Raw genomic sequence first — 17,791 nt, forward strand, 5'->3', positions numbered from 1 at the left:
TGCATCTCTGCTCCCTTTCCATTATTTATCAGGAGTCTCCCTTATTTTGGTTCCTTTTCCTGGACAGTTCAATGGATGGGTTATCTCCCCACAATCTAGATCTTTAGTTACAGATTTCCTCGAAGGTCTCCTTTTATTGAGAAACCTCACTCCTGACAGTTGGAACTGTGCACCTCTTTATATGTAGTTTCCCTGGGCTGACAAGGTGATGCAATACAGCACAACAAGTAAAGGGGGCACTTTGGAAAGCCTAGCTGCTAGTATGCTAAAAGAGGGTTGTGTGCTCGCGCCCACAGGCGTCAGAAGAGAGCCCAGGAGACGAGCAGGACACTAAAGTAGAGGAGGACCTACTGCACTGCCCCATCTGCTTCAAGACGTTCATATGCAAATATGGGCTGGAGACCCACATGGAGACTCATCCAGACACCACTCTCAGGTACCGCCCTGCTCAGTCAGGCCGTTGTGTGTTCGTGGACACAGGGGCACTTGGTTTGTTTCACTCGGAGTTCTGCGTGTTGTACCTGAACGTGAAAACTCACCTGGTGTTTCACGTGAACATTACATTTGGAGCAAGCAAATGGGTAGTTTGATTTCTCACTTTAGACATGAACAATAATTCAAGCTCTGGTGATTATACTCTGTCCCAAATTTTGTTTTAGTGTTGTTTTGTTATTGCTGTCCCCCCCCACCCCACACACACACTAATTTAATTAACTGGTAATTCCACCCCATCCCCTTTTCATTGTGATACATGATAAGGGCACAGTAAAGACATTTCTTCCCTCCACAGTCTTATTAGTGAAATTAGTGAATGGGTGTAATGTTGGCTAGACATGTCTCTACACATTTCAAATTTGCATTGACCTGCTCGATGCTTTTCCTGAAACCCAAATGCTAACGGCTGTCATCTGTAGTTTCATGCGTAAAAAACTGTCTCAGGGCACTGCATCATTTTTCTGTTAACACAGTAGTCATAACAAAGCCAAGAAGACTTGAAAGGCTTAAATCAGAAGGTGACCTCAAAATGCATAATTGGATGGGATTTTCTACAAATTGGAAAAAAAAACATTGTATTTTAAAACTAAAATGGTTTATGTAAAGCAAGAGGTATCAGTTTCCACTATATCATAATTCACATTTTTTTCCCTGTTAGGTTTTTCTTTGTGTTGGGCAATAAATTTTACTCTGTCTCTCGTTCACAAAAACACTGTCTAGTACTCACTAATCTGCCTTTTGTTACAAAATATTTGGTGCTCAAGGACATACAGTCTGATTAATGTGAACAAAAAGTGAAACAAGCTTTCCTTCAGTGTGAACTTTGTTTCTCTGTTTTAGGTATTCAGTTTAGTAGTTTGAACCTTTGTTTGCTAGCTAGTTATTCAAAGGCATTTCTAAAAATTGTTAGGAACACAGGCAGTGGTTGGTATAGTGGCAGTATTTCCTAACAGATTATTTGATATCACTTACAGGAGAAAGTCAGAATAAACAAACTTAGCTGCTCTGTGCCATTGTTGAGCAGTTCACAATTTCCACACATTTTTTTGTCTTGATAAGTAATGTACAAAGTTAAACGGGCTAATTAACTGACTTACAGTAAGCAATAGTGTTCTCCTATGGATAATTAAGTACTCTTAACGCAATGATAAAAGGTAGTAATAACAGCCACTTTTCTAGACCCAGGGCAAGTTTTAAGATATTACCTGTGAGGTAATAGGAATTTGTGAATAGGAAGCCATCATATGAAATTTTACATTCCGAACAGTTTTGTCGTTTTAGGCCGAAAGATAGGTGTCTAGGTCTGAAATATCAGTTATTCTTTCTTTAAGTACAAGACACTTATTACTATGTCAACCCCACTAGAGTCATGCATTGCAACTCCACTATACAGTAAATAAGGTAGAGAAGGGGGAAGTTACTTCTTTGGTTTAATTAAGGGGGAATTTAGGTGGGTGAACCAAGAGTTCTTTTTTAGCCCAGGACTACAAACCCAGCACTTGCAAACAATACTGCAGATCAATGGCCAAATAATCAAGACCTCAGTTTTAACATTTCACCTAAATGAGAGCACCTCCCAGAGCACATTGCAGCCTGTCACCTTCCTGTCACTGTTTTGTTCTTGAAACCTCTGGTTCAGATGAAAGAGTGCCACCTCCTGTTCTACCAAGAACAAGAACACAACCTTTGTATGCTCTATGACACTCGTTTCTATAAAGCAATGTCATAAGTGCAAATAGTTTTTGAGCAGTAATCCCTTCTTCATGTATTCAAGCGGAATTATAAATGGTGTCATATTTCGATGTTGTGTAGGGTAGCAGACGGTATTACCCCCTATTTTGTTCGTGCCTGAAAATGCAGGAATCACACAGCCCATGGAAAAGGCATTTTGAAAGGGTGTTTGGTAATATGTTTACGTAAACATTATTTACAGAAGAAACTGACAGGGGTTTTAAATAGTCTAACACTATTTTCTATGTATATGACTGGAATGTGGCATTAAATAAGGTCAAGGTGTGAGCTTTTTCCTGCAGGGATTTTAAATTATTAGGTTCTGCCTCTGACATCATACCAATCAGCATATGAGACAACAGTTATTTGTTACTTACTGGTTCTTTTTTTAGTGAAATTTTGTTTTAACCATTAAAATTCAAGGAAGAAGACATTATCAAAATGTTTTTTTTTCTGCAGACAGGATGACCTGCCGTCTTTGGATAAAAATACTTCAGTGTAGGGTGGCACAGTGGCTCAGTGGTTAGCATTGCTGCCTAGCAGCGCTGGGGCCCTGGGTTCAGTTCCGGCCCTGGGGTCCTGTCTGCATGGAGTTTGTATGTTCTCTCCGTGTTCACTTCCTCTGGGTGCTCCGGTTTCCTCCCACAGTCCAAAGACGTGCTGGTAGGTTAACTGGCTTTGGAAAATTGGCCTCTGGTGAGAGTGTGTGCGTGTCTGTGTATGTGTGTGTACCCTGTGATGGACTGGCATCCTGTGCAGGGTATTTCCTGCCTTGCCCCCTGTGCTTGCCGGGATAGGTTCCGTCTTTCCCTGAATTGGATAAAGCAGTTAAAAGTTGGACAGATGCTACAATATAATCTTGTTTGTGGGCCATTCATTTTTGCTAATCAAGCAAGGATTTATTGAAGATTTATAAATCCTGAGTTAGAGTAAAGACACTACTCTGTCATGTCTGTCTCAGCCATTAAAAATAAAAGTAATTTTCATTTTTATTTGTATTGTTCTGGGCGGGAATTTTTTACCTTTGCCTTTTTTTTTACGCACAAGGGTTTGTTCGCTGGTGAAACGACGTCTTGCTGCGAGCAGACAGTCGTGCTCTTTGTGTGGGTTCTGCCTTGTGCCGAAGAGGCCTGAATCGCGATGCTTGTTTGGTGAATAGTGGGAAAGGGAGGAAGGGGGTGGGAGCTGAAGTGGTATTAAAGGAAGCTTTCCAGCAGCAGACGTCTGGGACTGATGAGTCCAGCTGCTCGTCGTCTGGTGACTGGCCCTGGAGATGGATAGCAAGCTGCAGAATGACTTGATACAGCCTCTCCCAGCTCTGTTTGACTGTGCTTTGATTTGAGTTTGAAACTCGCTGAAAATACAGGGAGAACGACTTTGCTTGAGTGAGCAGAACCACAGCAATAGTTCGCCATCTCCTGATTCCACTAACACTATTCAAGGGTGCAAAAAACACATTTAGCTTGACTTTTTCTTTTGCATCATGTGCTGTTTTGCTGGTTCTGTGCCAGAGTCACAAACATTCCAGCATCTGTCTGATGCAGTGGCAGAAAGTAGATGATAAAATATCCGGCTCTGACAGAATTGCATAGAAAGAATTGTTGTTTGCAAAACCGAAGACCTACCATCTCTGGGAAAGTGCCTGGCTTGAATCCACTCGGTAGCTTTCAGGAATCAAAACTAGAAATGGAGATCCTTGCTACAGTATGGTGAGAACAAGAGCTGTATTTTCTGCCTTGTTTTTGTTCCGTAATCTGGCTTTTCACAGCTGATGTTAAACCTGTTGTTAATTGGAAGTGGCAGGTCTGACTGAGGTGGCTTAATCCTGTGAGGGCTCAGGAGCCTGATGGTGTAACTGCTACCTACTGCTGCAGAGCAGGATTTACAATGACCTCCATTGTCCTCCAAGTGAAGCACAGAGACAAGGTGCTGCACTGTTTAAACTAGCTTTTGGGGAAGTGTCTCACTGTGCTTTAGGTGGTGGGAAAAGTCCGGCCTTGCCTGTTGAGAACAGGTTAGAGCAATACTTGCCGGCATCGTGGTGCTCATTGTAACTGGAAGGTGATTTCAAGGCTCTGTATTTCATGGGAATTCTAAAAGCTTCTTATTTAACAGCGCACAAAAATCTGCTGTATTTTGTCAAGGGGGAGCACTCTGAGCTCCAAAATCAGTAGCAACCACCAGCTCCCACTAGGAGGTCAGGGAACTAAATGCAGTTGGGTCCCTTGGGAAGCAAAACAGTGATTAGACACAATATTACCTCGGTGGAGTCACAGCAAGTGTCAACTGAGATAAAACAGATTATGGCACTAGAGACACCTATTCATATCCTGTATAAGTGGCGTGGTGATAAAAAGCACATACGTGTCCTAAACAATGCACAGTTGTCTCTTTCAGCACTTAATGAATACAAGGTTAGCACTGGCAGGGGTGATAGAATTATTTGAACATCTACATCTTAGAAATGCATTCAGAAAATCTCTTAATATTTTCCAATAAAAATACTTCAGAAGATTTTGAGCATGGTTTGATAGTTTATATAATCATACTAGAAAAGGACAATGTCCAATACATATGTTAAAGTGGGAAAAAAAAAAACTCTGGAATCACTACAGGCATTTCTAAGAATCTCCCTTGAAACACAGTCATATTCACAAAGGGTGTTCCTTGTCTGGTTCTCACACTTGGCGGCATTTTTAATTAAAGTAAAGCCTGTCAGTTGCTCTGTTGCTATTCATATAGTGCTTACTTACATTCTTACCGATACTGTCTTAATCTTCCTTAAATTAACTGTTCTATCTTTAATCAAATGAAAGTAAGGTGTGTAGACATGATGTCAGACACTGAGCTGTTTTAATTTGTGTGCTTAGAAATGTACGTATACTTTTCATTTTAATTTCAAAGAAATTAAATGAAAAGGTGATTTTCAAATTCCGTTATTTTTGACTCTGCTCTTCATAGAGAAATGGGGAAGTAGAGCTTAATTCCATGCTGAAACGTAGACTGAAAGAGAAACACCTTTTGGCTGTATGCCGCCTTTTGGTGTGAGGAAGGCTTTGCATCTAAAGACATCCCATTCAGCCTAGAGGAGACTCAACAGCTGAAATGTAACTTTTTTCTTTCTACTTTTTATTTGGAAATGCATCTTTACTTGTTCCTTTTTCAGGAGAAATATGGTTTAAAGTGCTGAGGAAGAATGATAACATGTAAAAATGTGCTAATAGGTTAATTTGCTTACATTCTTTGCTTTTGAGGTCCTTGGCGGAGTGGAACTGATAGAAGTGACAGTCTGCTTTCTAATGCTTTTTTTAATCATTACTATCAACCAGCTGATGTTTCCAAGAATCCTGCTTCTTTTGAATATGTCATTTCAGACATCATACAAGTGTGTATATGTAGAGGGAAGCCAACACTCTAGTGTTATATTTGGTGAAATAAAGAAAATGTAAAAACGATCTCATAAAAGTATCTCATTTACGAGTGACAGTCATTTTAGCAAACTTGTATAGCCTAAGAATCTTGTGCATAGAAACAAAGCAGTGGACTGCTGTTATAGAGTACCTTGCAAAAGTGTTCCCTTCCAGTGATATTCTGTTTTGATGAATTACCAATGCTGTATGCATAGTTTTTAGGAGAATATATTTAATAAAATCTTAAATACTCAGATCACCTATGAACAATTTTGTAGGTAAAAAGTTCAAATTCAGCAAATTGATCATTGTAATCTAATGCATTTTTGGAAGGGACTGAAAAATGTGACAAGTATTACATACACTGTACAAATCAAGGCCTCCTGCTGTAGAGCCTCTGAAAGCAGGACCTCAGTATCAAATGGCAGTAACTCACTTGCATGGGGAAGCGTCCACGGAGTCCGAGCCGGAGCTTGGAGCAGGAGGGCCTGTACCCTGCTAACACTGAGACTCTTGTGTCTTCCAGGTGTGACCTCTGCTGCATCTCCTTCCGCACTCACCGCGGCCTGCTCCGCCACAACACCGTCGTCCACAGGCAGCTGCCCACCGACCCTTCTGGAAAGCCTTTCATCCAGAACAACCCCTCCATTTCCGTGGGCTTCAACGACCTGGCCTTCATCGATTTCTCCTGCCGCAAGTTTCCTCGCATTGCTCAGGTAACTGGTTTCATCTGCATTTCAGATGTGACTGTAGTTTATGTACAGTTTATAGATTAAATGGTAAAATGGTCTTAGATCTACTGTTAGAGAGGTAGGGTCTATCAGTGTTTCTGCTTTATTTCATTTTTTAATTAACATTTTTATCCCAATCTTATTTCTTTGACTTTATGCGAGTCATTCTTTCATCAGTTATCAGTTACACTTATTAGTCATTGTTGTACAGTGCCCTGTGAGATATACTGATAAAAGGTGCAAAAGGTATGAAAAGGGTGAATAAACTTGGTAGTTGTTCTGTTGATTATCGTGAGTCTTCTGCATCCAGCTAAATTTGTGAAATCCACCATGTAATGTTCTTTTAGTCTGCAGTTTAGGCACCTAGATCGTAGAATAAATAAAATAACTTTTAACATTTATTTGCGTTCTCCTGGCTTTATAACGATGCCGTTTCATTACCTTTAATTGAAGTTAATAGTTTAGTCTAATTTACATTAATGAGCATCTCTTCTTGAGGGTGGTAGCTCTCGCTGTAGTTTTAATTTAGAACTGAATGTAAAATTGTCTCACCCTCCCGAATAATAAAACAGATTACTAAATGATCACTATGCAAGAAAATATCTTGGCCTGTTGACATAACCCTGTCATGACTGTATTGCTCTTCCCCACAGGTGTGGTGCGAGACCAATCTGAGGAGGTGCACCAGCAAGTTTCATCGGTTTGTGTGCGAGACCTGCAACAAGGCCTTTCCCCTGCAGTCTGCCCTGGATCTGCACATGCACACCCATAAAGGAGCCGAGGAAGATGAAAACGTCAAGCCCCAAAGGGCTCCAGTGGAAAACCCAGAAAAGAAGAGCTACATGGCATCTCTGGGGCTGCAGCACATCTCCGAGGCCAAGTCAATGAAGGAGGAGGAGGAGGCGGCCTTTGCAGAGCTGGAGAATATCAAAGTCATACGGGTTGAGCCACCCAAGTCTAACCTACCTCAGGAGGCCAGCTGTATCACTGGGTTGAACCTCCCTCTCCTTGATCCCACCTCTCTCACTAGTTTCTCTCAGGTGACCCAGAAAAACAGTTTAAAATTTCTCTCCCTCCAGCCCTTCCAGAAGGGATTCATCATTCAGCCGGACAGTAGTGTTGTAGTAAAACCTATCTCCGGTGAGACCGGTGTTGAATTAGCTGACATCCAGCAGATTCTTAAGATGGCTTCATCTGCACCACAACAGATCACTCTTCCTCCTCTTTCTAAAGCCCCCTGCACTCCCACCCAGTCTGTCTACAAGCGGATGCCTCCTCTGAAGCCAAAGCCCCTGGTTACACCCCGCACCACAGTGGCCACATCTACCCCACCCCCACTTATGAGTGCCCAGCAGGCCTCACCAGGCTGTATCAGTCCCAGCCTTCCACCTCCCCCCAACCAGCTCCTTAAATCGCCCGATGAGTCCTCCTCCAGCAGCCAGAGTTCAGGGAGGGAATCTGTTAGCTCCCAGGAGTTAAAAGCAGATCAGGCGGACACAAAGACTCAGCTTGAACAAGAAGGCATCATCGATGCACTGATGACCATGGAGAGCGAGCAAAAGATCAAACAGGAGATGAGCGAGGAAAAGGATGCAGGCAGCAGTGAGGCTGGTGGGAAGAAGGGTGGGAAGAAGGGGCTTTACCCATGCCGATTTTGCAACCAGGTCTTTGCCTTCTCTGGTGTCCTGCAAGCTCATATCCGCTATCACCTGGGGATTTCGCCCTATCAGTGCAATATCTGCGACTACATTGCCCCAGATAAGGCCACCCTCATCCGCCACTTGCGTACACACAGCGGTGAGAGGCCCTATGTCTGCCGTGTCTGTCACTACCCCTTCACCGTGAAGGCCAACTGTGAGCGGCATCTCCGCAAGAAGCACATGAAGGCTACACGCAAGGAGATTGAAAAGAATATCGAATATGTGTCCAGCACTGCCTCCGACTTGCTGGATGCCACAGAAACGGTTTGCCGCTACTGTGGAGAAGACCTCAAGAATTATCGGGCACTGCAGATCCATATGAGGACCCACAACGGCTGCCAGAAAAAGCCCTTTGAATGTCGGCAGTGTGGTGCTGCCTTTCTTGCCAAGAGGAACTGCATCCATCACCTTCTCAAGCAGCACCCACAGGTACAGGAAAAGGAAATAGAGGACCAAATTGCCACCTTTATCCCCAGCACCAGCAAAGTAGGTGGTTCTCCCCAACCTAGCTCACTCCATCAAAATGGGCTTCTTCCTGTAGGCCCTCACATCATCAAATCGGAAACCCTGAGCTTCTACTCACCTGAAATGGACCAGCCTTTGGATTTCTCCAGCAAGAGCCGGAATACCAGTACCATGGCTGTCAAACTGGAGGGTCTCCATGCACCCCAGCTTTCACAGTATGAATGTTCCATGGAGCCCATTGACCTCTCTATTCCCAAGAACTCTGAGAAGAAAAAGGAAGTCCTGCCTGTTGAGATCAAGAAAGAGCAGCCATCTCCAAGTTCCGACCTCCCTCATTCATCAGCTTTCCCAGGCAAATCTGATGTGGACAAACCAGTAGAGGAGAAACAATACCCAGCCTTACAAGCCCCGTTTCAGCTTGCCCTCACTGTAGCTCCTGCAGCAGCTCTCAATAGTTCTTCTGTACTCCGGCCCATCAGGCCAAAACCACCATTGCCAAAACTGTCTGCAGCAAAGGAACTGCCCCCCTTGGCGTCAATTGCTCAGATCATCTCCTCTGTGTCATCTGCTCCTGCTCTCCTAAAGAGAGAAGCTCCTCCCAGCAGTGGCACTGTGGGACCAGAGAAGAGTGCCAACCTGAAGGGGCTCCTCTCAGGTCCCCAGGTGGACTCTGAGCCAGCCGCAGAGTCCAGGTCCACAGCCGAGGAAAATCTGGATGCTTCCATGGATGAGGCGCCACTGGGCGTCTCCAAGAAAAAATGCAAGAAGAAACCAACCAGGAGCAAGGAGGGCCTCAACAATATCACCTGTGGCGGTGGGATTGACTTGGAATCCAGCGGAGAATTTGCCAGCATCGAAAAGATGCTTGCCACAACTGATGCCAACAAGTTCAGTCCCTACCTGCAGTCGAGCCCTGCCAGCATAAAGGAGGAGGGAGAGCGGAGCCCCACTAGTGAGGATGAGAAAGAGTCCCAGGAGGACAGGCAAATGAAAGGGAAGAAGAATGCTTACGCCAACTCCTTGCAGAAGATGACCTGTCCCTTCTGCCCTAGAGTGTTTCCATGGGCCAGCTCATTGCAGCGCCACATGCTGACTCACACGGGTACGTTGTGGACTATAAAAGTGCCACCAGAGTATAATTAACAAAGCAACAATGTTAAAATAACATCACAGGCGTCAGTGATATGATGATAATGGAAGGCGTAAAGGTTCATTCCATACTGAAAGGTAAAGAAAAGAAACACTACATTTCGGCTGTGGTGCCTTCGTCAACATAGCCTAAAATAGTGTTTGTTTTGTTTTCTTTACCTTTCAGCATGGAATAAACCTTTACCTGTACCTTTGCAGCCTGCACATGCTATCGTAGATCCCTACCCGATATGATAATGACTACTTGAAGGTGCCCTATCCTTTCATGAGGTTATAACGGATACCTAATTTCATGAAGTATATTAATGACAACATTTACTGAGCACTCCATCATCCCAGTGAGCAGAAATAAACACTTACAATACTTATATATCTGATAGTATCAGTATTAAGCACTAAGCTTTAGCCTTTACTTCAGTGTGCATTATCAGAGTGAAAGTCAAAGTGGAACGTATGGTACTGCACTTGGCTCAGGTACAGAGGTGACTAAGCATTTTAGCACTCCTGATAGCAGTGTCAATGATTGTACTTCTCAAGACAGAGGCCTTTGTGTATTTATCAATCATTCAATATTAGGATATAGGATATAGGATGTGAAAAACATACAAGGACACTGACACAAGTAATTTTATTTTCCAAGGGTTAACAAAAGGACTTAGAAAGCTGGGACTTTTTTTTAAAGTCATGTGGTTGAATTTCTTCAAACAGGAAACCTCTTAAGTACCTAGTCAGAAGCTGATAGGATTACTTAGATTGTAGGATGCTAGTGAGAGCTCTGATGAACTAAAAGGCCTGTTTTATCGTCGGTTTCTCTTGTGGTCAAGTAGATAATAGCTGGAATGCCATTATTTTTCTCACCTCATCTAAGTGCTAGAAGGCACTGCTATTATCTGTTAGCGTGTGATATGTACAAGATATTTTATGTTAGATGCTCTATCTTTAAGGTGCGTCATAAACTGTAGTACCCAGACATAAATTGTACCCCTTGGTACTTCACATGTCTGTGACCGTTGAGCCAAGTATAAATCATTAACCTGAGAAAGAACTGATACATTATCTCCGGTGTGTTCAAAGTTCACAGCATCCCAGTGAACTTTGCTGCTGTGTTTATAGGTAGCAGATACAAGGCAAAACCCTCCTGTACAATAGCTAACTAACATAAAAATAGTTCATAGTCACTCAGTTGCAGTTTTGTAATTAGATCTGATGTTTCTAAAAGTTGGGAGCTGATCTTGTCTTCATTAGTTTCATGAAGCTTTTTCACACTGTTCATTAAGAAAAGCTCCTTTATTAAGCAGATTTTCCAAACTGGGCTACTCCTGCTAGTTCAGCTAGTAAAGGTCCAAGTCTTTGAGCTCACCGGGTACATGTTAACCTGCAGGCCATTGAGGGCCAGATCACTTCTCCAATGGATGCCAGTACTTTCATAATGCACACTGGAGCTTAACGTTTGGAGAAACCGATTGGCCTGACAGTACGTAAATTTAATCATGAAAACTGATTAATTGAATTAAAAAATTGTTGGCTCTTGGAAGCACTAGGGATAAAGGTTATGCCTTTTACATATCTATTTACAGATGAATTCCAATTTCAGAAAGAGCGGACAAAACCCACACAGCAGTTTCACACGATCTGAATCTCCTGAAAGCATTAAACTTGACTAGTTCAACCCCTGTCAGTGCAGCAATAATAACATTGTGTTTCATAGGAGAAAAAGGTTATTCAGGCATCCACTGCAGTGTGGACATAGTTGGAAATGTATTTTTTAGCAATAATGTGTTCCTTAAACAAACACGATACTAAGCAAGTTGGAACAGGCCATTGAGAAACTCACAAGCTGTGTCTTTGCTCCAGGTCAGAAACCATACCCCTGCCCAAAATGTGATGCCTTTTTTTCAACCAAGTCCAACTGTGAGCGCCATCTACTGCGTAAACATGGAGTTGCCAATCGTTCCCTGAGACGAAATGGTACCATCCCAAAATCCAAGACAGGGGATGAAGGATCACATGAAAGTGGAGGTAAGTACGACGGCTTTTTTTCCCCCCCGTTTCCCAGCAGAAAAAAAATTACCATCACAAATCACACAACGTCATCTGGTCTAAATGAATCACTGCCTTGCCACTCCTTAAGGATGTGGGTAGGGTGTAATCTGCTGAATTCTCACAGTGTCTTCTTGTGTAGCTGTGCAAAAAGTTGGCGCAAGATCATTCTCATCCAAATGTTGCAACAAAAGACAAACGTTAATCGCTGGAACGGAGGTACCTAATTAAAGCATACTTAAAAAGATCCAGTCAGCATTTCATACTGAACTTTTGCATTTGTAATCAGTGTCAGACTATAGAATGGATGACTTTGAAGGTCAGCACCATCTCACCTGAGCATGCCTCTCTCTGAAACTCCTTAGACAAGTAAGTAGTTCAACAAGGTCTTTCACAGTCCGGAAAAAAAAGCTGTGATTTCTGCTATCACAATAAATCTTAATAAAATTGGCTGTGAATATCTATAGATGACCTTTGTAATTTGAGAAGACATTGTCAGATCCTGTCTTCTACAATCGTGTGCTGCCCTCTAGTGGGTACCATTATGAGATTTATGCAGTATGTCCAGGGCAAAGGATTATCGCCTGTCAGTCTCTGGTGTGCTATCAGAAATTGTTTGCGTTTGATGAATATAGATAAATCTTTATAGCGGAACTGTAGGTGGTACCTGGTGTAAAGTAGTTGAAGGTGCATTTTTCATTTTTCAGAAACCCAGTTAAGGTAGTTCAGTTGAAATATTCATTACTCCGTGGTAAAATGCTTTCAATTTACATTTTCTTCTCCATATTAGTTACAGATCTTATATAATGGATATGAATGATAGAATGGAATCACTCAAGCACCTGAAACTTTTGAAAAGCTTTCTGTCTTACTTTTGACTGGGCATCACTTGATTGATATTGCTTTAAAATTTCTTAAACATTTCAATAATTATAAAAAAATGGACAACCGTCCATCGAAGGAAGTTCTGTGACACACCAGCCTGAAAAAGGAAGTGTACAAATGCAAAAGTTCAGTATGAAATGCTGACTGGATCTTTTTAAGTATGCTTTAATTAGGTACCTCCGTTCCAGCGATTAACGTTTGTCTTTTGTTGCAACATTTGGATGAGAATGATCTTGCGCCAACTTTTTGCACAATGTAAAACTTTTTTTAGAATGTTAAGGTGACTTCTGCAGCTTGTCCCCTTTTGGATAACTCCAAGCTGAGACTTATCGTTTGTTGTTTCAGAGAGCTTGTCAGAAACAGAGCTTCCATCAGCCGAAGTGCTGGACCTGACCACTACCGAACCCGCAAAGGAGCCAGCAGAGCACAAACTGGAGACCTGCGAGAACAAGGCCGAGACGACCAAGGACAATACGCAGAAGAAAGAGGAGACCGGGCCTGCCGAGACCGCCCCAGAGGAGACGGAAAACGACGACGATGCCCAAAGCAACAAGAGCCTGGACCTGAATTTCGCCAGCAAGCTCATCGACTTCAAGTTCTCTGAGGGGGACCAGGCAGCGGGGAGCAGCTCCCAGGATGAGGGCAAACACATCTGCAGGAGCTGCGGGAAGAGTTTCAGGTACGCGGCTACGCTCACGCGGCATGAGAAAGCCCACATCCCGGACAGCCAGGCTGGGAGCAACAGGAAGGTGACCAGGAGGTCCGCGGAAGCAGCCGCGGAGGCAGGCAGAGCAGCAAAGAGCAGCGGGGAACTGGAAAAACAAGACGGGCCCAAGGTGGCGGCGGCGGCGGTGGCGGCGCGCGAGGCCGAGAACAACGGGAGCGGGGCGGAGAGCGTTTCGGAGGAGGAGGAGAAGGCCGCGGGGGAGGGAAAGAGTGACGAGGAGAGCAGCCACAAGGAACCAAAGAGCAGCGAAGGGGGCGGCAACAGCAAGGCCGACAAGCGGAAAAAGATCTGCAACGTGTGCAACAAACGCTTCTGGTCACTGCAGGATCTGACACGGCACATGAGGTCGCACACAGGTAAACGCCTTCACCGAGTTCATTCTGCGCGCTCTGTAAAGGAAATGGTGTTGTCGTTATCATTGCTGCCATTAATTGACAACGAAAGATAATATAATCTGTTCCTTTTTAAGCGGAGTCAGCTTGGTTTAGGAAGAAACTAAATGCGACATGAACACCCAGCACAAAGTGGTGCAGGTGCGAATATACCAGTATGATATCTGGGATGTTGGCGCTGTGCATCACTTTAATGCAGACAATAATGTAGAATGCTGATGTTTGTATCAGTTGCTGAAGTGTTGTAGGATATTCATATTCCTGTAGGATAATTCTATGATTTTACAAGGGACTGTATTTAATGGAGAATTCCCTGCATGGCAGCAAACAGAAAAGGCTAAGAGAATTGGGAGGACTTCAAAGTGGCTAAAACTATAACGCCATCCTTTAGGACTAAGAGATGAGCTTTAGTCAAAAGATAAGAGTGCGTCTGTCATTGACTGTCCAGGTTTCAGCATTTCTTAAGCCAACAATGGACTGAGCATTATCAGGTTTTCTGAGATACTGAAGTTAGATGGTTCCTTTATTTATTGTCCCACAACAGCAGCCCCTAAAACCGGCCAGTTGCCTGTGAGCTTGCTTGCCGAGAGCTGCATCAGTCCTCCCATCTGATGCTTTAGATTTAATGTGCGGGGATGGAGCTTGCAGTGTGAGAGAGTCGCAGAGCCCGATAACGATGCATCCTCTGAAATGTGCCCCACCTTGCCAGGTGTTCTTCCGAAGGATTTAATAGCAAGGCGGGGAATTTCAAACTATGGAGACGTGAAAAATGGTTATTCTAAATAGGAAGGGGGGGGGGGGGAGTGAGAATGTGTTTTTCTGTCCTGCTTAACACAGAGCTTTTTTTCCCCCCGTTGATCTCCGTCCCTTAGGCGAGAGACCCTACAAGTGCCAGACGTGCGAGCGCACTTTCACGCTGAAGCACAGCCTGGTGCGGCACCAGCGTATCCACCAGAAGTTCCGGGCGGGCGGGGGCACAGGGGGCGAGGAGGAGGGGGGCGGCAGCGGCGGCCGCTCGGGCAGCGAGAGCGAGTCCACGCAGAGCAGCACCAGCCCCCCCTCGGAGAACGAAAGCGAAGGAGCCAGTGCCAGCCTGGCCCAGGCTACCTCTGCCGCGAAGCCGGACGAGCAAGAAAGGTCAGCGGGACCTTCTGTCGAGCCCTCGGATAACTACATTCAAGGCCGGCTGGAGATTCACACCAAGACCCCTCTGGACAGCATCCTGCCTTCACCTGAACCCCAGCTTGTGAAGGTGGAGTGACCGGGAGGCGTGTTTTGTTACAGCCTTCTTTTTATTATGCAGAGCGCGCTGTGTTACTTCTGTGACAGTGCCATGAATTTGTAATGCAACGGACTGTAATCTTGTATTTGGAGTGCCTTACTACTTTTGCTAGATCTTTGTATCAAGTTACATATTACAGATAATATAATATTTTTTTTTTCGAGTAGCATTTTTAATGTTTTTTTTTTCCTCCTAAAGAAATGTACTTTAATTAATAGCATTAAAATGTTTTACCATACCTGCTTGGTATGCTTGATTAAAACAGAAAAATGTGTTTGTGTATTTAAATGCAGCTGCTATTATCTGATGATAAAACAATTTCATTGGTCAAAGGCTGCAAAATAAGGCTTGAATACTACCAGCTGTAACTGGAAAAACAGCGTGTTAAACATTATGGGAACAACCGAAAGACCGCCTGTTCCTGTTAACTACGACTCCAGTGTTGTTCAAGTGGGGTTTTAACAACCTTTCTTAACGAGAGGGGGGGATCTGTTTCTTAATAAACCCCCCGAACTCTCCACTTTAAAACAATCCAGCTGTTCTTTTTAAATGTCCTTTTTTATTGATGTCAAGATTTGGTATTCTCTTGTCACTTGAGAAATGTGGGCAATATTTGCCTGATGTATTCTGAACTTCATTACTTCATTAACGACTTTTTTTGTGACAGTTTAAAATTGGTTTGATTAGGAGCTCCAGAACAGGTGGCTTGGGATTTTAATATTGTTCAGCTGTCACCAAGTGCACTTGTCACCTACAGCTCCATTTGGGGAGAGAAAGGTTGGGGTAACATTGAGAGCAGTCTCCGTGTGTCTGTATGAACAGAATCTGTTCAAGACCAGGTGGCTGGAAATAAAATGACCGAGAAGTCTTCCATATCATTCTTCATGTTGTAAAAAGCCTTATCAGAGATTCTGCAAAGTTTTAAGTGGAATCTTTCCTCTTTAATTCTATCTGAATGCATGGAGAAACACTATTTTTTGAGGTTTTTGTATTTGTACTTGAACAATGTATCCTACTGTCCCTTTACATTATCAGCTGTGCAGTTCTCCTGTGCATGTTGCCTTTTGGAATCAAAATATTGACTCTTGCAGAGATGTTATCCAGATGTTGGTCTGGATTTTTTTTTGTATTTTCTGTTTTATTTTTAAATAAACCTCAAAACCTCAAGGCTCATAAAAAGGAAAACTGTAAGACATATGTCTAAATGTTGGTAAGTTTTGTTTTCGCACCAGCAGAAATGATTCATGCCAGGTTTGGGTTCAAGTGATCTTAAATCTGGTATTTACCAAAAAGACACCCAAGCAATAAACTAAAGCAAAAAAAAACATTTTTTATGGACTAGGGTGCTGTAAATTAACAATTGAGAAAGGGTGCATTTTTAAATGGAACAGGTGGTTATGAAGTTGGTTCTTTAAACGACAGGCGACCTATTAAACAGTAAATAAGTGTTCGGGACAAACTTGGGTGCAAATCTTTTTGTATTGCTGGTAAATTTGGCTTTTCATCAACAAGTGGTAGCATCATACCACTGGAGTGAAGAAATTGGACTTCACACATGATTCAGATGTGCAATGTACAGGTTGCTCAGATGAAAAAGAAGTAACCAGCTTGTTCATCACCTGATTTGTGAGTGTGTATGTAATTTCCACAAAGATACATATAACTTCCTAAAATAATTATAAAGTACTGAGATATTCATGCCTGGTAACCTGAGGAGAAGCCATTAATCAATGTATGCTGCAAAATATATGAAAATAAAGTAGCCGCCCTGTGTCAAATTGGGATTCATGTTAGTAATAATCACTATTGATTTGAAGCTTTATGTAGACCTTTATCTATGTTAGTAGATTTTGTGGTCTCCTCACATTTTTATTATTATTAGACTGAGGAATTATTTTGTTTTCTCAAATATATATAAATATATACATAAAACTGTGAAATTTATTATGTGTTCAGCTATGGGTGAATTGTAGGCTAGTTTTGCATGTTAACCTATTTTTTTCTTTTATTAATTCATTTATTTTTCCTCTCAGGGCTTTTACAGAATGCATTATTCAATATTTCATTTAATTTTTTTCCTAAGTTCCTAAATTTTCTTCCTTTTTTTTTTTAATAACTTCAATCACTACATTTAGCACTTGACTGTGAATTCATTTTGACAGATTTGAGAAAGCATAACAGAACTTTCTGGTTTATGACTACCTGAAGGTGGTCGTGTCTTTCCACTGTACTGCGTTTTAACAGTTTCCTCAAAAAGGCTTTTTTATTGAATTTTCTCTAGTCAAGAAGGAATCAGTATGATTGTGTAACCAATGATATTGCCATTATATCACTGTTGAAGTTCAGAATCTGTATTATTGTAAAGGGAACTTGCACTGCTGCTACATCCGTATCAAGACTGGTTTAGACTACAACAGATAACCAAATGCTGTGCGTCGGTACTTTACTTTCCTTTGTATTAAGTTGTACAGTGCTTCAAATTCAGAAATGTAAGCTGTTCTGTATTGAAAACATTTAAGCAATAAAGATATATTAAGGAACGGTGCTTATTTGTTTGTATGGGCTGTACGTTACTTCATTATTGCATCTAGAAGAAATAAAATGCAACATGATAGTTGTTCCACAAAATACCGTTACCAAAGACCAGAGACAAATCATGATACTTGCCTGCCAACAGTATTAAATTCATCCACTGCAGAACGCACACATGTACACGGCTACAATTTTATAGATGCCAATTAACCATTATTAACTGTAACTCCACAGCCTCCCATATCGGATAGC

General features: G+C 42.6%; 1 protein-coding gene across 5 annotated transcripts in view; it reads left to right on the forward strand.

The window, feature by feature from the left end:
* The window catches only part of LOC148657406 (ras-responsive element-binding protein 1-like), a 73,764-nt gene extending 56,212 nt beyond the window's left edge, over positions 1-17,552 (forward strand). For all 5 annotated transcript variants that reach the window (XM_088643647.1, XM_088643648.1, XM_088643646.1 and 2 more), the window contains 6 exons: positions 297-436; positions 6,163-6,352; positions 7,021-9,634; positions 11,536-11,700; positions 12,952-13,689; positions 14,598-17,552. In XM_088643647.1, coding sequence (XP_088499773.1) covers positions 297-436; positions 6,163-6,352; positions 7,021-9,634; positions 11,536-11,700; positions 12,952-13,689; positions 14,598-14,986 — 4,236 coding nt within the window. In that variant the 3' untranslated portion in view covers positions 14,987-17,552. The remainder of the gene's footprint in view (positions 1-296; positions 437-6,162; positions 6,353-7,020; positions 9,635-11,535; positions 11,701-12,951; positions 13,690-14,597) is intronic.
* The last annotated feature ends 239 nt before the right edge of the window (positions 17,553-17,791 follow it).

This window comes from Lepisosteus platostomus, chromosome 8 (genome assembly GCF_059453375.1).
Source record: "Lepisosteus platostomus isolate fLepPlt1 chromosome 8, fLepPlt1.hap1, whole genome shotgun sequence".
In the NCBI taxonomy this organism is placed as follows: Eukaryota; Metazoa; Chordata; class Actinopteri; order Semionotiformes; family Lepisosteidae; genus Lepisosteus; species Lepisosteus platostomus.